This window comes from Hemicordylus capensis, chromosome 5 (assembly GCF_027244095.1).
Source record: "Hemicordylus capensis ecotype Gifberg chromosome 5, rHemCap1.1.pri, whole genome shotgun sequence".
Classification (NCBI taxonomy): domain Eukaryota; kingdom Metazoa; phylum Chordata; class Lepidosauria; order Squamata; family Cordylidae; genus Hemicordylus; species Hemicordylus capensis.
In genome coordinates this window covers 45,000,051-45,027,300 of record NC_069661.1, presented here as the reverse complement: position 1 = coordinate 45,027,300, position 27,250 = coordinate 45,000,051, and the positions used below count along the sequence as shown (strand labels likewise).

Below are 27,250 nucleotides of genomic sequence, written 5' to 3'. Positions count from 1 at the left end.
ACACTGTGCCCCCTAGAGAACAAAAGCCCCACCACCAATACTTGAAACCCCAGCTCTTTTAAGGAACTCTATAGGAGCCCTTATGTCTTTTTCCTTTTCTCCTCCCTTCACTTAGGACTAGGGATGGGCCCGGACCGGTCCGGAGACCATTGAAAAAGCCTCCGGACCGGTCCGGACCTGGGTGGTTCAGTTCGGGTGGGGGGGTAGCTTTAAGAGCAGCAGGAGGGTTTACTTACCCCTCCCACCGCTTTCCCGCTCTGGCGCCGTAATTCTAGGAGTAATTGGGGTGGCAGGATACCTCCCTGCCGCCCCTTCCCCGCTGTTGCTGGCGCCGTAATTCTAGGAGTAATTGGGGCGGTAGGATACCTCCCTGCCGCCCCTTCCCCGCTGTTGCTGGAAAAAACTCCCAGGAGTCCTTTGCACGCGCAAAGGACTCCTGGGAGTTTTTTCCAGCAACAGCGGGGGAGGGGCGGCAGGGAGGTATCCTGCTGCCCCAATTACGAATTACGACGCCAGAGCGGGAAAGCGGTGGGAGGGGTAAGTAAACCCTCCCGCCGCTCTTAAAGCTACACCCCACCCCAGTGCCAGACCGCAGTTGGCGGTTCCGTGCACACCCCTACTTAGGACACACAGGCCTTGAGCAGTAGCCCTCCCCCACCCCCACCTTCCCAGGACCTGTTTTCTGGCTACAGTATGAGGAGCTGATATGAGCTCTTCTGGCCTTGGCTCTTCTTCCTAAATTAATAAAGTTGTGGCATTTTTTAATGATACTTAGTAGAGTCTGGCTCTTTTCCTCCTCTCTAGAATAGGCCCGCTAAACTTAGCCCCCCCCCCGGCTGTGTTTGGACTACAATTCCCATAATCCCCAGACCCAGTAGCCAGTAGCTAGGGATTATGGGAATTGTAGGCCAACATCTGCAGGAGGGTCGAAGTTGAGCAGCCCTGCTCTAGAAAGTAGTATATTTTAAAAGTTGTACACAAGTGACGTAGCCTTTGAGCATAGATGGAGGAGTAGATTCCTTCCCTTTAATCATTAGGCCTCCACAATGGTTAATGCCTTATAGGATAATGACTTGCGGAAAATAGTATCATTGAAATGGAAAGGACATTAGGCATTCCTTAACATGCTCTTTTAATTTCAGTAGGATAACTTTGAGTAATGTTCCTCATTACTCAAAGGCCCAGCAGTTGCTCCAGCCACCACCCCACCGGGGGAGGGAAGTGAGGCTGCTTGGCTCACCCCCCAGCCCACCCCTTGGCCACCACCCATCAGCCATGCACATGGTGGCTTAAATTATGCAAAAAACCCATGGAGGTTCAGCATGGCAGGTGTGGAGTGGCTTCAGGAGGCCCCCCAAAAGCAGGTTTCAGGGGGCCCTACGGGGGGGGGCCTTGTGGCGGGGCAGTTCAGGCATCCAAATTACCTAGGTGTACCTCTGCCTACACATCGGAAACATAGGACCTTTTTCCATCCACACAAGGATTATCAGTATCTCTCACCTCTTTGCAATTAGGAAGCAAATGAAAATCTCCCTCTCTCCCCCCACCACAACCCTACCAAAAAAGAAAGTACCCAGGATGAAACAGCCCCCACCCCGCAAATACATAATGAACAGGGTAGCTGCTGGCTGGGAATCAGATTTTGATTTCCAAGGCCAGCAGACCAGCCCAGAGCCCAAAGTGTGTGAGTGTGTTTTTAAAAGATAAAATAATTATCTACCTCATGCTCTTCTAAACTGTAGACTAGGGAAGGACAATGTGTTACGCTTGAGCCCGAAACATTTCAGAGGCCATTACCGAGGCCTCTGAAATGTTTCAGCCACCCACGCTGTTTCGACTTTTGGAGGCAGTGGGAGTATTCCCTTAAGTGTGGGGGAGGGGCGGCACTTACCCCTCCCACTGCATTTCCCCTGCCAGCACTCTGTTGTATCAAAGCCCCTCGGGGTGGCAGCATACCTCCCTGCCGCCCCGTTGCCATCCTTGGCTGGAAGTGGCCGAAAGTACCAGGTGCACGTACACAGCAGACGGGCGTGCACGTGACAGGCACCCGCGCACCGAGTACTTCCAGCAACTTCTGGCCGAGGATGGCAACAGGGTGGCAGGGAGGTACGCTGCCGCCCCGAGGGGCTTTGATACAACAGAACGCTGGTGGGGGAAATGTGGTGGGAGGGGTAAGTGCCTCCCCTGCCCTTAAGGAACACCCCTGCTGCCTCCGGAAGGGTTCCAAGCACATCCCTACAATATGTAGACAAATCTCGATTAATCCACATGTCTGCAATCCCTCTCACTTTCCATAGGGATGGGGGGGAATTTGCATCCCGATGTGGGTGTTCACTGATCATTGAAAGACATTAGCCTGGTCATTTAAAACTGGTCAAGCCAGTTATCAATAGCTTTTCTCCTTGTTATACTACTTCTAATCAGAGAATCATAGAGTGAAAGGGCCCTGAGAGGCAGCCCTGCCTCCTGAGAACTTGCTGACAACACAGGACTGACTGTGTTCAACTGACTGATGAACTTGAGCATGCGAGCTTGTTGATGCTACCTGGCAACCCGGGAGGGCATTGCCTCCCCCAGGAAATCCAGAGGGGGTTTTGAGCCCCTGTCCCTGTCCAAAACAACATCCCTGTCCAAAACAACAACATAATACCCTGTTTCTTTTTGCTGTATTTCTCCATTCCCACCAACCTCACACCATGTTCCATTTTACTCACAGGAACATTTTAGTTAGATCTTTAGAACTCAAATCTCTCAGCTACCACGTGATTCAGACAAATTTCCATTTAGTGTATACTGGAATATGTTTGGGGTGATGTTTGAATAATTTGGGGGGAGGTTTTTATTACTATTACTATTATTAATTTATTCTATTTCTATACCACCCTTCCAAAAATGGCTCAGGTTTAAAGCAGAAATTCTGAATAATCATATTTTGTTATTGCTCTCAACAGATTTCTAACACTCAATCAGATCAATAATTCCAAAACATTATAATGCCCAGTTTCTTTTTTCTATATTTGTCCCATTCCTACCACCCTCACTCTCATTTTCCCATTTTACTCTCAGCAACAGTCTCTCTCTTTCCCCCTACTTTGATTTTCAAACTTGGCTGATTGACCAGGCCTAGCAGAGTAAAGTTACTCAAACTTCAGGGGACAGAGCACATGCACGAAGCACATGCACAGTATAATTAGGTGCAGCCATGACAACATGATATTTCCAATGTAGCCTTTAATGTTGAACATGTTTAGAGAAAACCACAAGTTGGGATGCCAAACACCTCTCATAGGATGCAAGTGGAAGATGGGAAGATCAGGCACTATATTTCCTTTTCTATAATTTTAAATCGGATACTTTCCGAGATGCTACACAATGTCCAAGCTCCAGACCCAATATTTCAAAAATCATAGTTCTTCAGCTCCTAAATTGCATATAAAAGTCGAACATGGGCCCTCAGTTACATAGATTGGTGATTTCCAAGTTGGCTTTTAATTAGACATTATTTTAATGTTTTAGTGTTTGTTTTATTTTGTGTTTTATTGTAAATCACTTAGGGGCGTGAGTTTTGGGTGGTATATACATATGCCAAATAAATAAATAATTCCTTCACTGCATTTTAAACATACATGAATTAAAATCAAATGTAATAACCTTTTCAAAAAGTGCTCTGTCAATGAAACAATTAATTTTCTAAGATATGCCTGTAAAGCCAATTTCTACAGCTTAGTTCAAGACCCTCATGACAGAGATTGCTTAATGGAACGATGCATAATCCCAGGGGTCCCGTTTTAGCAACAAGTCGCCATATTCATACAGTCCCCTTTGATTTCTTCCAGGCTACAGTTAAATTGCATCTTGTGGATTTATTATCAAATGTGGTACTAGGTAACTTATGCAAAACTGAATGCCCTCAGATTTAAAAATAGTATTTGAGGGATACAAATGCATTCCCCCATACAGTTAAAGAAAAACAACACACAAATGCCTGTGGCAGGCTATTCTTTGAAATTAGCCTCACTAAATTACAATCATGTACTTTCGACTCTCTGTAATTAAACATTTAGTTTTATTTGTTCCAGATGCATTTGCTTCAAGTAAATCCAGATCTCTTGTTGTAGTTCTTAAAAAAAAAAAAAAAAAGGTCGCAGTGACCTACAAGTTGGCAGAAAGTGAATTGTTTTCCTACACGTCCACTTGTGGCTGCTGCTTATGCTGTTTGGAAGAGTATATGTATTATGATTGTTACAGGAACAAAATGGCAGATGCAGCTACTAGTTTCTTTGAAAACAATTTTACAAATCCTGGAAGAGAAATTGAGTCAAACCAGAATTTCAAACACATTTACTTATCCCCAATTTGAAGGGAAGATATGCTTTGCACACTGCCTTGCGGCTTGTTAAAATGTCAGACCAAACCCAAAGGACTCTGTTTTTCAGAATTTTCCATAAATTCAGCTTTTTAAAAGCAATGGGTTAATATCTTCTGAAAATACAGTACAAGAAATTGCTGCTCTCAGCTTCCATTTGGCCTCATTTAAATATCTAAACAAGTGTCCTCTGGTCAGTGTTTGATGTGTAAAGTACTGAAATTGCATTTTTAGAAAATGCAAAAAAACCAAAACTTAGGTGCTGTAAGATTCTTTATTTTTAAAAGGCCTGGGATGTTTCCATTGGGCAGATCCAGAGTACGGTAAGTTTGTAATGACAAAGCCCCATTAAGATTAATGGAACTCTTTAGTCATAACTAATTTGTCTCCATTATTTCAGTGGAACTTAGTCATGACTAAGAATCCATTGTCTGGATTCTGTCCATTAGTAATTTGTTCATATTCTAGTGGTCACATGGCAGTTTTTTATTACATGTCTACACAGACCTTCTATTAGAAACTCTTCAAAATTGGAGTGGGAACCTTCATTATTCTTGCTGATCAGTCCTTTCCTACTGTGTTGATCTCTGGTTTTATTAATCAAATTAGGGGGGGGGAAAGACCCAGATTATTGATTCAGGGTTGTTATCCTTTTTGGTTTAGCTGAATATGTTCACTCCTAACTTTGAGTTGCTAAAGCTGATACAAGAACTAGAGTCAGTGTTGCAGCCCCAAGGTATAACTAGCACTCTTGCAAATTTATACTCATTTTGTTTGGTATAAAATACAATTGCTACAAGTAGCAGTTCTAGATGGTATTATTAATGGATAGTTGCTACAAGTTTGTATTGTGTATGTAATGATGCTCAGTAACATGTCAAATAGTGACGGGCAGGCTTAAGACTTCCGGGAGCTACTTTTATTTTATGCCAGAGCCTTGAGAACTCCTAACATGAACTGTTGTCTAGGAGAGGAGATGTCCATCACAAAATGGCAGCTCGGGTAGGCACAACCCATTGCAAAATGGCAGCTTGTTCAGACTTCTCAACTGCAACAACAACAAAACCAAACAGATAAGGCAGCAGGGGGATGAGGATCTGCAGCAAAATACATTTTTCTGGGAAGATGGAAACCTGTTCTCTCCCCAAACTCTTAAAATTAAAGAGCAGTGTGCCTTTGATAATGTGCAAAGCACCTTTCCCTGTAACAGCAATCTGTACTTTCCCCACACATTTAAAAGTAAGGAGCTGGCTCCCCACCCTTCTTCTCAGAAATCTTTGGTTTCGAGATCTTCATAAAAATACTTTTTTCATAACTCTCTCTTCTTTCTGTCATAGTCAGCAGGCACTTGGAATTAAGACATGAGGAACAGAGAGAGAGAGAGAGATTAAACATGTTGAGGACACAACCCCACCACCAATAAGCCAGCCAGTTAGATTTGCTGTTGGTTGGAAGGGGAGGGAGAGGGGAAGGAAGCCCAAAGCTATTTCAGATGAGCCTGGGAGCTCCTAAGCTACTACAGTTCAATTTGACCTCATTTGGGTTGAATCGAGGGTAATTCACAGATTTGACCCCAAATTGAATCACCCTCAAAATAGAGGGTCCAATTTGGGGTTTAAAATAATCCAATAATCTGATTCCATCCAAATTGATTCAGGTGATTAGAGCAGCATTTGGGGGCCCATTATGCTGGAAAAACAGACCTCAAAATGGCACTTTTTCTGAGGAGATCTGGTCTACCAATTGCAGTCAGCAGGTTGACCAGCCCTCTGCTCCAGACTTAGCACATCTGCCCACCTCAGAGACTGGTCCATGGTGATTTGGGTGATTTGAGGGTGATTCACTGAGGCAGCCAGCCATGCGGGCTGTTTTAGACGAATCAGTTTGAGGGCTCTGCGTTTCGATTCAGCCTCAAATCGAATTGCAGAATTTGATTCTCATGGCCCCGCCTGATTTAAGTATACATTGAATTCATTACTCTGTACTTATTAAAGACCCAGGCCTGTTAGTGCACATGCTTGTGTGTATCTCTTGTCTAGGTTTTCAAGTAAAATTTTAGTGACTCTCTTGGGCTTGGTTTTAATCCTTTCCTGTATATTAGGCAGACCATAGTGAGAGATTCTTAAAGGCACCCGCAAGAGGATTTCTTTCTTTCAGACATTAACAGGAAATGCCCAGTCTGTCTTTGACCTAACAAGGATCAAGAGAATAAACTTTGTCTCTAAATCAACTTTCCTTACAGTTCTAATTATCCGAAACCTATCAGCCAGAACCAAGGAGTGTGACCAGACATTCAAATTCATGGTCAGATTTATACTATTAGACAATGACTGGAAGCAAGAACAGGAGAAACAGACCAAGAAAAGAAGAAAAAGAAAGGCCATTAGAGGGCACTTTTGTAATCCTGGAAAATAAAAGTTGTGCTTGCTGTTTTACTTTGGACTGTTTGTTTTGGCTCTCACTTAAAGTCAGGGAAAAGCAGCAGGCAAATCTTTGAAGTCAGTAGGGACATTCTAATAAAATATTTCCTCCTCCTGCAAAATTAAAATATCTAATGACAAAACAAGACAAACCTGAAGAAGAGATGAAGAAACAAATTTTATTTTGAGGCACTTCTACCAAGACTCACTGGAAGTCCTTATGTATGAATGCTAAACACAGACTGCTTTAACCAGGCTGGGGCAAATGAAATTTCTGAGGAAATCATCATGTGAGAGTGAAAATAGGACTGTTATGAGTTGTGCCTCGTGGCTGTTATTCAGGTCCTCACAGACGGGCATCCTGGAAGCTGGAACAGGATGTTGCTACTACCCCATCAGAACTGTTCTTTATTTTACAGGCATTATAAAAATCAGTGGTACCCATCATTATTTATTTAATTATTTATTTAAAATATATCCCACCAGTACACTGCAGTTCACTATCCCACCAGTACACTACAGCTTGGGGCAGCTCACAAAATTAATAAAATAGACATAAAACATTCAAATAATGATATTTTTTTTAAAGTGCGGAGGTGAGAAAGGCATCCAATCTGCACAGAAATGGCTAGTGAAGATAGCAGAAACTCAGGGGGAAGAGTTGGGCAGGTGCAGAGGCTCTAACAATCTGGGCTTTCCACCTTCGTTTCCCTGACCATTAAGATCAGCCAAGGAATTCCTCCTGCATGTTCCAGCACCATCGGAGATATGGCTGGTGGGGAGGCCCTTATGAGAGGCCCTTCTCAGTGGAACTCCCTGCCTTCCCAAATGACTTTCTGTGGATTTCTGAAGACCTTTTTGTTCTGCAAAGCATTTGGCCTCCTGGATGGCTGAACTTTTCTTGCTTTTGGTTTGTTCTAATGCCCAGCACAGCATCCCTCCAGTGACTGTTGCTGGTGTCTATCTCGTGTTTCTTTTTAGATTGTGAGCCCTTTGGGGATAGGGAGCCATTTTATTTATTTATTTATATCTATGTAACCCCTTTGGGAACTTTTGTTGAAAAGCGGTATATAAATACTTGTAGTTTTAATGATTGATCGGCTGCTCCTATTTTATTTTTTGTTCATGTTTATTGTGTTTTAAATTCATATAAGCTGCACTGGAAAGTTTTGTGAAAGGAAAATGGAGAGGTGTAAGCATTTAATTTTAGTAATAATAATGATAATGGCTGATATGATGAAAATTTCTCTATTATTATTATTATTGGCTAACATCATCATTGGCAATGTCTAACTTGTCCTTTTAAATTCAGTGGGACAGTTTTGAGTAAATTTCCTCATCAGGTCAGCCAATAATAGTGTGTGTGTGTGTGTGTGTGTGTGTGTGTGTGTGTGTGTGTGTGTATAAAATTATTATTACTGGGAACAGCCTATATTTTGCGATGATATCTATAATAACCAACAGTATTGATGATAAAATTCAGCCATCCCAGGTCCTTGGGAAGGACTCGATGTCTGGATAAAACAAACCAGTCAATAACACCTGTCTGACTGTGTAAACAAGAAATAATAATAATTAATAATTAATTAAAAATAAGATTATGCAAACTCCTGTTCAACCTTTTAGTGTGAAATGATTGTGAAACAAAGTATTGGACTTTGGAGTCAATCTTTTTGTTCTGGAGTGTACAACTTTTACTAAAAGAGACTCACTATTGAAATGGAAATGGTTTCATTTGCATGTATACTATATTATGATGGTGCTTGCTTAAAGGTAAAGGTAAAGTTGTGCCCTCGAGTCAGTGTTGACTCCTGCCGACCACAGAGCCCTGTGGTTTTCTTTGGCAGAATACAGGAGGGGTTTACCATTGCCTCCTCCTGTGCAGTGTGAGATGATGCCTTTCAGCAACTTCCTGTATCACTGCTGCCCAATATAGGTGTTTGAAGATTCAAACCAGAAACCTCTTGCTCCCTAAGCAAGTTACTTCCCCACTGAGCCATTAGGTGGCTAGCATTATAATTACATACCTTTATTTGGAAGAAATGCTTTGTTGGAGATTAACCTACATGCTGCTAGTTCAGGTAAAATAAATTACAGATTGAAAAAATATATTCAGCATTTTCATAAAGAAAATTCCAGATGACTTCTAAAATGGCATGTCGTAATACTGTAAGCAGTGAGGACTGAACCCCATATAAGACTTGAGTTATTATTAAGTTAAGGAATAACCTGATTATTAGCCATAGTAAATTGAGATGAGATCCTATCTACTCACTTTCTAGTTGTTAATGTGAACCAAGAGTCCTTAAAGTGAATCATCTGATTTTTAAAAATAAGTTAAATTTAATCTGGATAATCCTCTAATCAGGCGTGGCTTATTTAAAAAATATATTAAATGGAATATGAAGACAGAACTCAGAATATATTATATTAAGATAAAGGTTCATTTAAAGGACACCAACATTAGATTACCAGAGAATCAGCAGTAATTGTTCTGATTGTCCTAGAGACAAAAGAGTTCTTCAGACTCACTGAACATACTTGGAAAATTAAGGATCAAAGTGTTTGTCAGAATTTATCTTATGTGATATATGAGAGATTCTGTATATCTGTTGACACTAGTGGATCAAGTTAACAAGAATTTTGATGAGATGTCTGTGCCTTATTACAGTATGTGGTAATTTTCCACCATGTTGCTGGAAGTGTATCAGTAGCATAGATTTTTTAAAAAAGGAAATACTGTAATAGACAATGCTTAAACTGCTATTCAGTCTCTCAAGAGTATCCTGAGTTTTATTTTAATTAGCACAACACAGCAAAATATATTTTTAATTCAAGGTTTAGGATACACTTGAATAAATATCTTTCATAGTAAGCCCAAATACATATGCAGTTTACCCAGAAAGATCAAAGGAAGATGCCACAATTATGTCCACCTCTATTTGACCCCTCTCCATACATACTTGTGACCTCTTCCTTTGGAAAATAATTTATAAGTAATAGGGGTGTTGTTGGAAGTTGGCAGTATGAAATACACTGTAAGTAAAGGAAAAATGAATTATTCCACATTTATATTTTTTTTCTTATGGTTCCCCCATTAGAGATAAACTTGGGGAGAGATTGTAGCTCAATGGTAGAGGACATACTTTGCATGCAAAAGGTCCAGGGGCCAATCCCTGGTATCTCTGAGATGGGAAAGACCCTGTCTGAAATACTGGAGATCTACTGCCAGTCAGTACAATGTCCATTGTACTGCATGGCAACGATAGCAAATGGGGCCACGCACCTCATTTTGAAGTAAAATTCGCTGAGTGCAGGGCTCTCAGTGTGGCGAGGATGTCTTCTCCCTACTTGCAAGGCCAGGGAGAGGCATTCCCAGCAAGGCTGGGAGCTCAGCACTGGCTGAAACCTCTCAAAAACGGAGCCACATGGTTTCAGCCCGTGCTGAGCTCCCAAAGGTTGTGCATGGCCCTGTTTGCTTTAATTGCCACACCCCATGCACCTGATGGGGGGGGCATAGCTGGAGTGGCAGGGACAAGAGCCACTGGCATCCTCGCTACGCCACTGTGTCAGTGTAGACAGTACTGAGCTAGATGAACCAAGGGTCTGACTCAGAATAAAGCAGCTTTAATGTAATAGAAACAATGGCACAGAATGTCCTTTAGGTCCACCACATATAACTTGGATAGCACAGAGCTTGGATAGCACAGAGCACTTCCTGAGGAAGTGGAGGTTGCTGAATCTTGCCCCTACTACTGAGCCTGCAGTACAGTTGGGTTGGTTGGACTTTTGAGAAGCACCAGTGCTTCTTCCATGGTGTCACCACTTCATTAATTAGGATGTCAGCCAGTGTTTATAGAGATTAAACAAATCCAGGTTTACTGTTATCTAGATTTCATTGCACTAGTGTTCATATTTTTACCCAGAACCGTGTAGTGGCCAAGGAAAGAAAAATACACACATCACAAAATATGATCAAAGGATGCAGAATTTGTAATGAGGGCGTACTGTAGTTTCCCAGAATACTGTAGACCACTACATCTACCTTTTATAGTATCAAAGCAAATGAAGTACAAATTATACTATACCAAGTTGTCACGTAGTGCCAGCCCTAATTACAAGCCTCAGCAGGCAACAGCCTAGCTGCCCCTTAATCCTCTATAAAGTTGTTGTACGTGTCTGCCAATAAGTGTCCCCCTTCTGCTGCTGAACCATTTCTCTTTCATGGGCAGAAGAGGCACCATTCGAAAATTCTGAAAGAGGGCAAGGCAACATGCTGTGTTAATGGGAGCCTGTAATCATTTACCTTGGCGAATGGACCCTTCCCCTTGGGAACTACAGTTAGGGAACCACTAGCAGTGCTATATCAATATGCAGAGTTGAATGCCTTTTTGAGATTAATAGCTGATCCCCTATTTGCATGTTTTAAAATTTCAAGCTGTAGCTGGCAAGGTGGGGGTGGACATTGTTAGGGATTCGGTTACTGATTAGTAATCAACAGGCTGCAATATTTTCTGAGGTCATTTATGTAGTTATCAGGGAATGACTTGCTCAAAGACTCTGACATTAGGAAAATGACTTCAGTACATAATTGAAAAACATCATAGAATGTAATAACATGCCTGAAAAGTGAGAAGAAGAATTATTAGGCAAAGCAGGTGGCCTATTTGTTTATTTATATATTTATTTGTATATTTGTATTTGTTTGTCTTTATCACTTCATCAAAATGAAATCCCACTTGTATTTGAAATAGTCTTGCTGTTTCATCAACTTACTTTTGTTTCTCGGTTCTTTTACTGGAGAATGGTCTTACCTTCTCACTGATGCCATGCTAAAATCACTATGGTGGAGATGCCACTTCTGCAGGCAATGCTATTGAAGCTCTGGTCAATCTTTGGAATGGGGAAGTGACTCAGGGAGATGCCCTCTCACTCTTAGTACAGCCAAACTGGTTTCCTTGTTCTCTTGGCAATTAGGGGTAATGAAATAGCAAGGGTGATGTCTGGAACAATGTTGGTGGAAGACTCATGAATGCATCCAGATGACCACATGGCAGTGATGGCAGCAAGGAGTCTAACTTTTCCATCACCATCACAACAGCTCAGAGTTACCCAGAAAACCTTTTCTGCATGGTCAGAGAGCTATTTCATCTTAGCTCATGAGGTAGGGAATAGGGCTACTTGGTAGTCAGCTGTGTCCAGGCTTCAAGACACTTTTTCAAGAAGTAAGAAGTTGCAAGCCACACTTCTCCAAGTGTCCCATCCACAAGTTTTGAAAGAGTCTTACACTATCTTTGCAATGGTGTTGAGTCCTTTGTAGTGGCGGTGTGGAACTGAATAAAATGGGATTGGGATTTTAAAGATCTTTCTATACCGAATTGTGCCATGGAGATGATGATAATGATGATAAGAAATGAATTCCAACCAAACATGCTATTGCTTTGACAGATCCCTGAATGAGATTGTCATATGATATACTAGAACTAATGTAGTGACGTGACAGGGGCCCATGTGCAATTCCCTCAGTCCTACACACACAAGCAGTTGCGCAAGCAGGTGAAATGTCCCCACTATGCCTGTTCTGGATAGTAGGAAACACATTGGGGAACTATGTGTGGGCTTCCCTCATGGCCCTGCAGTCCTCCTTTTTGCATGCACTTTATTATTCTGGATGCCAGTCATATTTCTGCAGCAGAATACATTTACATTTATTACCAGTTCTGTAATTTTCAATGCATTATTTTTCTATTCTAGGATGCTCTTGCTGCATTGCTTCATGCCCTACCTCCTACTGCTGCTGCCCTCGACATCCTGGACACAGAAGCTGCCCACTAGAGATGAAGAACTTTTTCAGATGCAGATTCAGGACAAAACCTTTTTCCACGACTCATCAGTAATACCAGATGGAGCTGAAATTAGCAGCTATCTCTTTAGAGAAACGCCTAAAAGGTTAATTTAAACTGTCAATGACAGAGTTGTAGGTGAAACTGTATTCTAAAACGTTTTTGTTTTTTTTTAAACAATTGCGTTCAGGTATAGGATATAGGCCAAATATTTATATACCGCTTTTCAACAAAAAATTCCCAAAGCAGTTTATATAGATATAAATAAATAAAGCCATAAATAAAATGGCTCCCTGTCCCCAAAGGGCTCACAAAGGTTGGGCACATGTCCAAAGCCCCTGATGGCTAGGGGCGTCTAGGGGGAAGTACACTTACCTTCCCCCAGATGATCATCTCCCCCCCCATTCCATGTTGCACCACTGCACAGATGATTGTTGCTACGGCGAGTGACATGGCATTTCAGAGGCTGGGGAAATGCTGCCTGGCCTCCAAGAATCCCAGAATGCACCGCAAAAAGAATCAGGGTTCAGACTTCCAGAAGCCATTTCAGATCAGGTCTCTGCTCTGAATAGTGAATGTAGGAACATAGGAAACATACCAAGTCAGACCATTGGTCCATTTATCTAGACACAGATACAGTAGATGTCTAGACTGGAAGCAGCTTCTCCAAGGTTGCAGGCAGAGATCTCTTGGAGATTCCAGGGAGGGAACTTGGGCCCTTCTGCATGCAAGCATGCTGTTGCTCTTCCCAGAGTGGCCCCATCTCCTAAGGGCAATATCTTACAATGATCACATATGTAGTCTCCCATTCAAATGCAAACCAGGGTAGACCCTGCTTGGCAAAGGGACAGTTCATGTGTTCTACCGCAAAGAATCTGGTTTGAGCACTCGATATCCCAAATGATATCAGAATCCCCCATCTCTGATTGTTTTTAAACATCATTTGAAAACATACCTGATTTATCAAGCCTTTAGTTTATGATATTTTCAAGTTTTATTTATGGTAATTTTAATCTGTTACATATGATTTTTAGGGTTTACATGCTGTTTGTTTAACTTGTGAACCACCCTGAGATTTTGTATAGGGTGGTATATAAATGTGACGGATTTTTTAAAAAATATATATGCATACAAAATACATTAGTAATGAGAAGATCACTAGATTTTGCTAATCGAAACAATATTTGTGTTCAGACAAGCTGTGCTCCTGTTTTGCTTGCTTTTACAAATGATTTGCTTTTACATATTTAAGATATGGCAGTATTAGTCTTGTATATTCAAAAAGCATGGACACTCATAAAACAATGTATATCCTTATCCTCACACTCTAAAGAAAATAAAGTTATTATTGTAAGATAAATGTGTGAGATGTGGAATTGCTCATATGGATGAATTATGCAGCATTAGAAAGAACTAGAGGATTCCTACTAGGGCAAGGGTAGACCATCTTGGCCTTCCATCTGTTGTTGAACTATAACTTCCTTCATCCCCACAGCCCCAATGTGCACACTATATTGTGGCTTCAACAACAGCTGGAGGGCCAATATTGCCCACCCATGTACCTGAGAAATTCAATTAACCTTAAATAAAAGCAGCAAGAGAGAAATGGACAACATTTCTATTAATTTTTTTTTCATGCCCAGGTTTGAACTATTTCTATTAAATTTCTTCTATGCTCAGGTTTGAGCATGTATATGTATTTGGTTGGTGGAACTCAAAGTATATAGTGAAGAAGAGTATAATGTGTTAATCTTTCCTTAGGTTTTTCTTTGTGGTTGAAGAAGATAACACACCCTTAGCAGTTACAGTAACTCCTTGTGATGCACCTTTGGAATGGAAGCTGAGTTTGCAGGAGCTCCCAGAAGAGTCCAGTGGAGAAGGCTCAGGTAGACACAACAGTCCAGAGAAAATTCCAGTTCTATGATAAAAATAAATAAATTGGTAGGAGTAATGCTGGAATACAGAGCATTCCATCTGCAATTACTGGCTGACATCAGCCAGCCTAGAAATGGTGCATTTGCGCAATTTGCATAAGTTGCACAATTTGCACAAATGCAACAATTTGCACAATTTGCATTACACAAGAGTGAGCTTAATCTTGTACAATGCAATCTGCTCAATTTATACAAATTGCGCAAATGCAACATTGCTAGGCTGATGTACTGTCACACATGCACAGTATGTCAGCCACTGTTTCAAAGACATCCATTTGTTTTAGCTCTGCCATTGCAAACCCCTGAGAAAAAGGGCTGCATTGGCATGGCTATACGTGCCACTAATGTCTGAGAATCTAGTATAGAATCATTGATAAATTTAAAATTTTAGGTGCCTCTTAAATAATATTATTTATAGTAATACATTTTGGTTTATATTAAGGTAATATAGCAATAGCATCATCACTAGCTGGGTCACTCTGGGCCAGTCACTTCTCTCTCAGCCTAGCCTACTTCACAAGGTTGTGAAAGAGAAATTTAAGTATGTAGTACACCGCTCTGAGCTCCTTGGAGGAAGAGCAGGATATAAATGTAATAAATAATAATAATAATAAATAAATTATTAAAAGGTTCAGTGGCTTGCCCATTTGCCTGCCCATCATGTATGACTATCTTTCCACACAAAAAATACTTTATTTCAGTGGCTGACATCTGACCATTACTGCGGTAGTGCAATCAACAAACCTGTGCACCACAAGAAGGTATAGCTGGGCAGATGCTCAAAGTTGTGTAATTGCTTTTGCTCTTGGTTCCCTTGTGGAAGTGTTGTACTTGCACAACAAGAATAGTGAAACAGGGACTGACTTCCAGACTCAGGGGTGTAGCTAGTGGGGAGGGGTCCCATGTTCACCCCTCTCTCCGGCAGTCCCTTGGAGTGAGGGAGACAATGAAGAAAATAGGGAAGGGTGGAGCTGGTGGTGGTGGGGCCTCAGGAGCTGGGGGCCCCAGGTTCTTTGAACCCATTGGCTCAATTATAGCTACACCCTTGTCCAGACTAGCATTGCATTAGTGCAATGAAAGAAGTTACACATGCTTAAGAAGTTTGCAGAGTCATGCAAAGTTGGAGTGCGCCATGATGTTGCACTAACAAAGACCTTGATAACATATACAAAGTTGTGCTACAAAGGTCACACAACCTGTTGTGCTGTCTATTGTGCCATCAAAACACTAGTGTGGAACACAGGCTCCCAACTTTGTGCAACTTATAGGGTGACATGTTACGCAAGTACAGTGTTAGTCTAGATATCAGCCAGTAGCAAGTTGTATATTTGCATTTATTTCTCCTTTGACACACACTTTCAATAAATCTCTGTTTGTCTTTTAGGTGAGCTAGAGCCACTTGAACAGCAGAGACAACAGATTATAAGTGAAGAAGGCACAGAGCTGTTCTCATATAGAGGAAATGATGTTGAATATTTTGTATCCTCTAGTTCACCCTCTGGCTTATACCAATTAGAACTCCTGTCAACAGAGAAAGATACCCACTTTAAAGTATACGCTACTACAACTCCAGAGTCAGATCAACCATATCCTGAATTACCTTATGATCCAAGAGTTGATGTCACTTCTCTTGGTCGCACAACTGTCACATTGGCATGGAAACCAAGCCCTACAGCCTCATTACTGAAACAGCCAATGCAATACTGTGTGGTCATTAATAAAGAACACAATTTCAAAAGCCTCTGTGCTGTTGAAGCTAAACAGAGTGCTGATGATGCCTTCATGATGGCCCCCAAACCTGGCCTGGACTTCAGTCCCTTTGACTTTGCACATTTTGGATTTTCTTCCAACAGCAACTCTGGCAAAGAGCGCAGCTTCTTAAAATCATCATCAAAGTTTGGGCGGCATATCTATTCAAAGCCTAGGGTTGACCTGGAAAAGATATGCATTGGGAACAAGAACATCTTCACGGTGTCTGAACTGAAACCTGATACACAGTACTACTTTGACATATTTGCTGTAAATACCAACACAAATATGAGTACTGCCTACGTTGGTACTTTTGCAAGAACCAAAGAGGAGGCCAAACAGAAGACAGTTGATCTCAAAGATGGGAAAGTTACAGATGTGTTCATAAAGAGGAAGGGCTCTAAATTTTTGCGTTTTGCTCCTGCTTCATCCCACCAAAAAGTTACTTTTTTTGTTCATTCATGCCTTGATGCTGTGCAGATCCAAGTCAGAAGAGATAGAAAACTTATCTTGTCTCAGAACGTCGAAGGAGTCCGTCAGTTCCAACTTAGGGGAAAGCCAAAAGCTAAATACCTCATTCGACTGAAAGGAAATAAGAAAGGAGCCTCAATGTTGAAGATTTTGGCTACCACAAGGCCTAATAAGCAATCATTTCCATCTCTTCCTGAAGACACAAGAATCAAAGCATTTGATAAACTTCGCACTTGCTCTTCGGTCACAGTGGCATGGCTAGGTACTCAAGAACGAAACAAATTTTGCATCTACAGAAAGGAAGTAGATGACAATTATAATGAAGAACAAAAGAAAAGAGAACAAAATCAGTGCCTCGGGCCAGACTTGAGGAAAAAATCAGAGAAAGTCCTATGTAAATATTTTCACAGCCAGAACCTACAAAAAGCAGTGACCACAGAGACAATTCAAGGTCTACAGCCTGGTAAATCTTACCTTCTGGATGTTTATGTCATAGGACATGGAGGACATTCTGTCAAATATCAGAGCAAATTGGTGAAAACAAGGAAATTCTGTTAGTGTCCTATATAAAAATCAATGGAACATTGTCCCCCTTTAAGTATTCAGATTGACTACATATGCAGCTGAGGAGTTGTGAACTGTATTGGTACTATGTAGAGAAGTTATTAACATCTATATTTATGTTTACAAAAGTAGTTGTCCGGAGGGACTGAGCCTGGTGCTCTTAATTGATTTTTGACAGTTGCATTACCATGCGTCTGGTGGTCCACATTTGAAACTCCGTAGATATCCAAGGTAGCAGGAAATATTGAAGGAACTGTCCTTTTTTCTTTCTTTTTTGCTCCCATATTGCATGAAGTGCTTCTAAATTATTTTATTACTCAGACAGCTGAGATACATCATTCAAGTACCTTGTTATTTCTTATGCAGAGAAACACAAACAAAACTCCCCACAACCTCTATCTCTCCTTGTATGTAAATTATTTTATAAAGTCTTGTTTGAAGTGTCTATGTTTCCATGATTGTAAACTATTAAATATCTTCCCCTATTAAAGCACAGATCTAAACTAAGTATTAACTGGACTGCCCAGAAGTCCATTTTATTCCTAATGTAAATTTCTATCAGGTTAATTTTAAATGTTTAAATACTGTATGTATTTCATGTACAAAATTGTCAGACGTTATATTCCTGTACATAAAATTAAAATATTAGATTATATGTTCTTTTTTGTCTTTGACATTTTCAAATCTACATATGTATATGTATGATCCAGAATTCATTTTGAGCATCATTATATAAATGAAGATCATTACAGCTACTAGGGCTGAACGTAAAGCATGAGACATTGAACAAGGGGCAGTGTTTTGGGTTTTTTTTTGTTTAACAAATAATTGGATCAATCCTCTTGTACTCACATTTTTAACAAGTAAAATAATCTGGTAATGCTTAAAATTATTTGGGGTTGGTATGGATTATTTTCTCCTGTTTTCTTTAATGCTTAATAATGGGTTGATCCTATACATTAGGTCAGAGGTTCTCAAACCTTTTGATACAGTGACCCCCTAAAATAATATGTAAAGTCACATGACCCTCCCCTCCATTATTAAAGCTACTGGCTGACTAATGAAGTGTATAGACCAGAAACATTTTACTGAGGGTGATGTGATTCCAGTGGGCATGGCAAGCTCTGAAAAGCATTTGCACTCTTGCCCCAAAGCAGAGAAGTATCTGTACTTTGGAAACATGGCAGACCAGTGTGGGGGCTAGTGCTTTGTTGAACTTAGCGAACACCCACACTTTTTTGTCAGGATGTCATCCATTGATTTGATTAGGAAGAGATAAACTGAGACATTTATCTTTTCAATTAGAGGGACGAGGTTGTTTGCTTGCTCCTACTTAGTTTGTTAAACCTGGGCTTTGTGCTTGAGACTGACAATCAGGCCAAGTTATTTTCAATAGGCAGGCACTTGCTCTTTGTAGTAGCAACTGTTGAAATCTCTGATTCACACAAGTAGGAATGAAGCAAAGGAAGCCATTATTTTCATAGCTTTCTTGCCCAATTCTTTGCATTCAGCTTGCACACTAATCCAAAATTCAGGAAGAGACGTTGACGAGAACTTAAGTGAAAAGCTGCTTCGACTTCTTCAGGGAGGCGAACAGGGAGACAGGAGCTGAAGGCAAAGGCAGTCAGAGCAATGGCACTGCAATGACCACTGATAGAGGGAACTCTCCCATGTCAGGTCAGCAAAAGAAGTGCCACTGCTGTGTCTTCCCTTGTCTTTGTGAGTGATGGAGGAGCCAACTGATGGTTGGCTTTTGCCTCCATCCGTTTCCTGTCACCCCTGACCATTCCTGACACTCTGGAGATGTCGGGTAAGGCCCCTGACCTCCCAACAGCTCCCTCCTGATTCCTGACCCCCTTTAAAATTGTTTGGGACCTCCTGGGGCATCCCAAACCTCAGTTTAAGAACCCTTGTATTAGACATAATCTACACAATGAATCACTTTCCATTGATTGCAATTTGATTTTAGTTCTTGTAACTATATTTTTAATTATGCCTTGTGATTTACTTTAAGGAGGCTCAGCCCTCTAAAACCACCTCCCCCCCCCTTTGCATGAAACAGCAACAACAACAAAACACAACCCTCTTACTTTCGGGAGGCACAGCTCCCTAAAACCACCCCTCCCCATTTGCATGACGAAACAACAACACAACAATCTTCCACAAGTACGGAGTTCAGCCAATTTGATTGTAGATGTAGATCTTCCTGACCAGATACCTGGATTTCATTTATTTTTCTGAAAACCAGTTCTAGCAATTATTTTACAAACATTTTAAAACAGGTGGATTTTAACCAATTAGGGCTGCAATCCTATGCACACCAACCTGAGAATAAGTCTCTTTGAACTCAGTGGGACTTACTTTCTGAGTAGATGTGCACAGGATTGGACTGCACGTCCTATTAGGAACATGAAAGCAAATTTTATGAACTCAGTGGGGCTTACCTCTCAGTAGGTGGCTTCTATTTGGAAAGTTTATAGTGCCCCCCCCCCAGTTCAAAACCATCTAATCAGATAGGCTATTCCATTTAAATGTAACACAGTTTGAGCTATAGTGAGTGAGAAATTAAGGAAGGTGTGGGAAAGCTCCATTTCATGAGCAAAACTCCATTTGTGGTTCTTCAGATTGAAGCCAACATACATACACCTATTATAAAACTAAAATTAAAAGTAAGCACTGGAGGGATCAGATCCTATACATGCAGATGAATTTGTGCACGTACAGAGATATCTTTGATTCACTGAAACAAATGGGGCAGCCCTTGGGGATCGGGGAGAGAGCTCAGAACTTCTGTGGCCATATCATTAGATCAGGGTTATTGGTAGGATGCAAAAAGCAGTTGTAGAAATAAAGGTATGTAAGAATGTATACTAGTTAGTTAGTTATAAGTTTATTCGGTCATTGACCAGCAAAAGAATGTATACTATCAAAAGATATTTGATTAAAATACATATTAAAAGTATGTCTGCATGCATCAAACTGCAAAACCACCATCCAGAGTTCTAGGGCATGATCTGAAGGCACACGTAGTCACTTTGCTGAAGCTAAGCAGTTCTAGATCTGGTCAGTGCCTCCTGGGAATCTGGCATACACTGTCTTGAATGCCTTAGTAGAATAAAAGCATCTTCCCTTCCCTTTCCTTTCCTTTTCTTTCTTTCTTTCTTTCTTTCTTTCTTTCTTTCTTTCTTTCTTTCCACAGTCAGACAGGTGTTATTGACTGGTTTGTTTTATCCAGACATCGATTCCTTCCCAAGGACCTGGAATGCCATAATTTTATTGTCAATTGTTATAGATATCATCGCAGAATATAGGCTGTTCCCAGTAAAGCTGCTTTTTGTAATTGGCTGATGGTGATTTCTGTGGCCCCTATGGTGTTGAGGTGCTCTTCAAGTTGTTTTGGAATTGCACCTAGGGCGCCAATTACCACTGGGATTAAATTTTAATTTTACATTTTAAATTTAAATAAAGATGATGATGATGATGATGATTTAATAAATCTTAAACAATATGAACTGCCAGAGTTTTCCCTTTTGGAGCTTAATTAGGAGTGGATTTCTTTTATAGTCACCAAGTACTGGTCAAGCTAGGCTGTGTGAAGATGTGCAAAGCACTCAGGTGCTATCATAGTTTCAGCCATCTAAAATGGTGCCGCTCAAAAGCCTTATTCAGACATTATGTTGTACCTGCATTCAGATGTCTGTACACTTGAATATGTTTTTGTATGAATGGCTGTAGTAGTAGTAGTAGTAGTAGTAGTAGTAGCTGTTGTTATTATTAATTCGATTTCTATACTGCCCTTCCAAAAACAGCACAGGGTGGTTTATACAGAAAAATAATAAATAAATAAGATGGATCCCTGTCCCCAAAGGGCTCACAATCTAAAAGAAACATAAGCTAGACACCAGCAACAGTCACTGGAGGTACTGTGCTGGGGGTTAATAGAGCCAGTTAATCTCCCACTTCTAAATAAGAGAATCACCACATTAAAAGGTGCCTCTTTGCCAAGTAAGCAGGGTAGTTGCATTCATTTTAAAAGTGAACCTGGGTATTGGCCACTGTAATGCAGGATACAGACTGGGAGTTTACTGCTCTAACTTCATACAACCTAACATGTGAGTAACTGTACCTGTGTACACTGTACACAGATCGTACAAGTATTAAACATAACATGTGAACAGGGCTAAAGTGTGGTAGACACCTCGCTGGACCCTTTCACATAATGTAGTCCCACTGGATTCTAATTGCAGAAGTTATAGATCACTGGGAGAGATACCTTGATTTTCAGAATCCCCTCCCAGTGCTAAACTAGCAAACACTACATACTGTTATCTCTGGCTGCCATGGTTATCATGCATGACATCTGGTGTAAATACAGAATCATGTAGATGGAATTTCAGTCCCTTGAAGTCAGTGGCAAAATTCCCGTTGATTTTAATAGAGACAGACTTTTACCCATGGACTTTGGGGATGAGTTCAGTATCTGAACAGGCTCCAGTTCAACTTTGTGAATGAGTTCAGTGTCTGAACATGCACATTACAGCCTGGATGTGATATATCGATTCTATAAAACGTATAATAGACAATAGGATATTTTTTCAAATAAAAAGAGAAATGACTGTGAGATGCAATTATTTTATCTTGTGATTAGATTTTAGAATGCTACAATATTACTGGTAGCATGGATTCAGATGGCATAAACCTGAGTTGCTTTTAAAGTCCATTCTGAGTTTCAGACTGGTATGGTTAAGTTGCCACAGGTTACAGCCTATCGTATATAAGCAGCCATATAATCAGTATTATATTTGACAATTACATTAATGGGATTCACTCCTACAAGATGGAAGGATACCAACAGCTGAGACAGATCAGACAGAGTTTGATCACCGTCAACCAATCTGACCTTATGAGATCATCAGTTCATGACTATGAATGTTGCTGGATTTCACAGCAAAGGCACCTCATCTGTAGCACCAGCATCAAAGTCAGCATCATTGAGCAACTGCTGAGGGTCTAGGACCCTCCAAAGAGCCCACTGCGGAGTGCAGATCCCTGAGACTAGCTCTGTGGCTATAGCCTTCATGTGGTGGTGGTGCAGTGACCCCTTAATGGCACCCAGGAAGGTGGGACCCCCTGAAACCTGAAGCCAGCCCTGAACATTTGCAATGTTTGGCCCCATCAAACCTTTCCTTTCCACTCTGACCACATTTGCTTGTAATGAAGAATCAGAGTTTAAGGGAGCAGAAGTTCTCTCACCGTGACTTCTGAATACATGTAACTCTGGTTCTGCGAGGTGACCCATCCGAGGCTTGGATTTTAAAATGGCTGTCTGACCCCTCAGGTTATAGTGAGTTTCATCATCCCAACCCATAGTTCCACGGACTCTGCATGTTGTCCAAATTCAGAACCACAGGCTGTGCTCACTGTGACTGGAGTTGGGGGAAGAAGCTCCTCCCTCCCTCCATGATTGGCTATGCAGGCTGTCTCTCATGCCAGAAGGAAGCCTGCACAGCCAGCTCCCCCTCCTCTCTGCAGTCTCGCTGACTCCAGAGAGAGTACTCTCTGTGATGTCCGAATTCGGACAGGATTGCAGGGGTGGTGTGGGGAACTGAACCACAGGTCCACTGGACCCACAGTTCCATGTTACGTGCGAATGCGGCCAATGTCTTGCTGAACTTTGTGACTGTGTGCTGGAAGTGCAATCCATGCAAGGGGATGAGTGAGTAGGGCTTAAGTGCTATTGCTCACATGCACTGAGGCAGGCCAAAATGACCATCTTTATTAAGGGGAAAGACTTAAAGTCTTACAAAATCAAAATACTGCAGGAGGAATGACAGAAATATAAGAAGCAGCATATTATGTTAGTCAGCTTGAAAGGTATCATCTATCTATCTATCTATATGTATGTATGTATGTATGTATGTATGTATATATATACATACAGAGAATATTTTGTGTCCTTTGCTTCCCCACCCCTCATCTGAGCATCATGGGAAGAGAATACTGATCTCCATCCATCTATGAACAGCTGTTTGGTTTATACACTGGTAAGTTTCTCTGTCTACAGCTTTGTTGCATTTACATTGTATGTGCACAAGACAAAACAGTTAATGAATTACAAAATTGTAAGGACATTTATGGGAGTGGTTGTATCATACATAATCTATTATTATTATTATTATTTTATTTTATTTTATTTTATTTTATTAATAATTTCTTGTTTACACAGTCAGACAGGTGTTATTGACTGGTTTGTTTTATCCAGACATCGAGTCCTTCCCAAGGACCTGGGATGCCAGAATTTTATTGTCAATGGTTATAGATATCGTTGCAGAATATAGGCTGTTCCCAGTAAAGCTGCTTTTTGTAATTGGCTGATGGTGATTTCTGTGGCCCCTATGGTGTTGAGGTGCTCTTCAAGGTCTTTTGGGACTGCACCCAGGGCGCCAATTACCACTGGGATTATTTTGGTCTTTTTCTGCCACAGCCTTTCAATTTCCATTTGTAGATCTTTGTATTTGGTGATTTTTTCTATTTGTTTTTCTTTTATTCTGCTATCCCCTGGTATTGCTATGTCGATTATTTTGACTTGTTTTTCTTTCTTCTCGACTACAGTTATATCTGGTGTATTGTGTGGCAGATGTTTGTCTGTTTGTAGTCGGAAGTCCCATAATATTTTTACATCTTCATTATTATTATTATTATTATTATTATTACATTTATATCCCGCTCTTCCTCCAAGGAGCCCAGAGAGGTGTACTACATACTTGAGTTTCTCTTTCACAACAACCCTGTGAAGTAGGTTAGGCTGAGAGAGAAGTGACTGTCCCAGAGTCACCCAGCTAGTTTCATGGCTGAATGGGGATTTGAACTCGGGTCTCCCCGGTCCTAGTCTAGCACTCTAACCACTATACCACGCTGGCTCTTCATATGATGATATATTTCTTATAGTTGGAAAACAGAACCAGTTATCTATGGTTTCTTCTTTACATCTCTCATTATTTTGTGATAACTGAATGCATTAGCGGGAGTAGAATAAATAACTATAGAATGTTAACCTTTGGTTCTGATACAGCTCTATCAAGTTGTATGGGGCTGATGCTTAACACATTATTAGTAATAAATTAGTGTCTTTTAAGACATTTTTTGGTACAGCATTTAATAATCTATCATGTTTGTATCACACCCTTCCTCTAAGTAACTTAGAGAAGGGTATAAGAATATTTTACTTTATCTACACAATTCTATTGGGCACATTAGGTTGAGAGACAATGACTGGTTCAAAGTGAGCTTCATGACTAAACAGGAATCTGCACCCAATCCTCTTGTTTAATACTCTAGTCTCTAGACCACATTGACTCTCATGTGTTAAGGGAGAATCCACATTTCTTCATCCAAGGTCACAGATCACATATTTTCCAGTAATCAAGCAAGTCCTAATATTTAATTGCCAGGAAAATGTTATTTGTGCACCAGAGTCCTACCTTTTCAAATGTGAATGGCCACCTGGATTGTGGTTGCATGCATACCACACGCACCCATTGGATAGAACCTGTGATGAGACTGATCATGAGAAAGAAAATTCCCTACCCACCTCCACATGCATACAACATTTGGCTGACATTTTTTGTGTGAGTAACTTCTTTTAAAAGTTTTAATTGAATATTTTGCTGGATGAACATCAAGTACACAGTTGGCAATAAATAAAGGCCTTTCAAAACAATCCTCTTTTCTTGGGCAGTAAATGCACAGTTGTTATTTAGTTGCGAAGGGGATCCAAATCACCCGCTACTGGAATAATACTGCAAAACAAAAAATGGGAGTGATAATCAAGGAATATGGGGTCCCCCCACTTTTTAGTGAAGTGGTGTCTGGAGGCAGATCACAGACTGTAGGATGACTCTTCATAGCAATGTTATTTTCATTCACTCTAATAATGAATGCTATACAGTTTAACCCAATTCATTCTGGAAGTATTGCATAATGGTTTGGGGATTCAATACTGTATAATGGCTTGGGATAATCAATTTCTAGGAAATTCTTCAAGATGGTGATATCATCGGATTTACTTACTTACTTACTTTATTTACTTACTTATTTTTCAAATTTGTAGACCATCCCAAACTTCTGTTTCTGGACGGTTTACAACAACATAAAACAGAATAAAAACAAAAACCTTAAAACAACTTAAAACCACAGTCCAATTTAAAAGCTTAGGTGAAAAAATAAGTCTTCAAAGACTTTCAAAAAGTTGTCAGAGATGCCGAGGCTCTTATTTCAGCAGGGAGCACATTCCAGAGTCTCAGGGCAGCAAAAGAGAAGACCCATTCCTGCATAGCCACCAGACGAGCTGGTGGCAAATGCAGATGAACCTCTCCAGGTGACCTCAACGGGCGGTGGGGCTCATGGTGAAGAAGACATTCTCTTAAATACTCAGGGATCAAGCTGTGTAGGGCTTTATAGGTTACAACTGGCATCTTTCTTTTTTTGCCTGGAAACTTATTGGTAGCCAGTGTAGCCCTTTTAGTAAAGGAGTAATATGGTCCCTCCAAAATGACCCGGAGACCTATCTGGCTGCTGCATTCTGGTAACTGCAGTTACCAGACTACATACAAAGGCAGCCCCACATAGAGCGCATTGCAGTTGTCAAGTATGGAGGTGACCAGTAGATGTACCACTGTTCTGAGTTATGAGCTGGAAGAAATGTGGACTATATCTCATTCAGTACTAGGAACACCTCTTTAGTCAGTACCTCCAATGGGTCAACATTTTATTATCCTCGTTGTAGTGTGCCTGAGCAGAGAGAAGGAAAGAAAGAGCATAGATCTTACTGCAGAACAAGATGGCTTGGAAAAACAAATTGTCTCACAGAAGGTGAAAATCTTTAGAGTTACCAGTCATTCGGACAAAGGGAACAATTTCTTAGGCGGAGAGCTGGTGTTGTGGTATGGATGTGCATGAGTCATTCGTGTACCAGCCAGCAGGGCGGTGAGTGGTTTGGAACGGTTCACTTAAAAAGCAGGTAAGGAGCTCCTTACCTGCTTGTCCCTGCCTTGCCACTTTTCCATCGCTTTCCCGCATGTGCACTGGCCATGTGTGTGCTGATGTGGCAGAGGCTGCAAGGAACCGTGCCACAGCCCCACGTGTCCATTTGGAGAGTGGGTGCTGCTGATAAAAGAGCAGTGGGGTGGTGACGAGCAGGTATGGAGCTCCTTATCTGCTTTTTAAGGGAACTGCTCCTCACTCTGTCAAGCTGGTTTGAATGCCAGTGCCTGAGCTGGTTCGGCCGTTCCCAGAGGAGGTGATGAACCAGCTTGTGTGCACCCCCATCTTGTGATAGCAAGCATGAATTGCTCCCTTTGCTAAGCAGGGTCTGCCCTGGTTTGCATTTGAATGGGAGACTACATATGAGCACTGTAAGATAGTCCTCTTGTGGGATGGGGCCACTCTGGGAAGAGCAGGTTCCAAGTTCTCTCCCTGGCATCTCCAGATAGGGCTAAGAGAAACTCCTGCCTGCAACCTTGGAGAAGCCGCTGCCACTCAGACAATACTGAGCAAGATGGACCAATGGTATGTGGCAGCTTCCTATGTTCTTTAGTCTCTAAAGGCCCTTTTAGACATTGAGCATCCAAGCAAAAATTGTCTATTGAGTGACCCCAACATAAAAGTTCCAAAACTAAGATGTTAATGTTTAATGGGCGTTCAAAACCTTAAGAAGGCTAAAAACTGGGCATCCTAATTTCAGAAAGTTTTCATTATGCTGTATCTCCTAATACCAATGAAGAATATAGTTTACACTATTTTAAACATTAATGTGATTTAACCACAAGAGTGAAAAAATATTAATACCATGAAAAGCATGAAACTAACTTCTTATTTTGAAGATTATTAAACCTATATTAAGGG

General features: G+C 41.0%; 1 protein-coding gene and 1 long non-coding RNA gene across 5 annotated transcripts in view; one reads left to right on the top strand and one right to left on the bottom strand.

The window, feature by feature from the left end:
• Positions 1–18,002, top strand: part of NDNF (neuron derived neurotrophic factor) — a 45,522-nt gene extending 27,520 nt beyond the window's left edge. For all 3 annotated transcript variants that reach the window (XM_053257149.1, XM_053257147.1, XM_053257148.1), the window contains exons 2-4: positions 12,541–12,735; positions 14,391–14,515; positions 15,948–18,002. In XM_053257149.1, the coding sequence (XP_053113124.1) occupies positions 12,542–12,735; positions 14,391–14,515; positions 15,948–17,341 (1,713 nt within the window). In that variant the 5' untranslated portion in view covers position 12,541 and the 3' untranslated portion in view covers positions 17,342–18,002. The remainder of the gene's footprint in view (positions 1–12,540; positions 12,736–14,390; positions 14,516–15,947) is intronic.
• Positions 13,600–25,481, bottom strand: LOC128327867 (uncharacterized). 2 transcript variants are annotated; one of them, XR_008308845.1, is made up of 3 exons: positions 25,439–25,481; positions 24,829–24,896; positions 13,600–14,547 (listed from the first exon to the last, which is right to left on the bottom strand). It is a non-coding gene; the product is annotated as an uncharacterized LOC128327867 (long non-coding RNA). The 2 variants fall into 2 exon arrangements; XR_008308844.1 differs by having other exon boundaries at positions 24,829–25,463.
• Between the last annotated feature and the right edge of the window lie 1,769 nt (positions 25,482–27,250).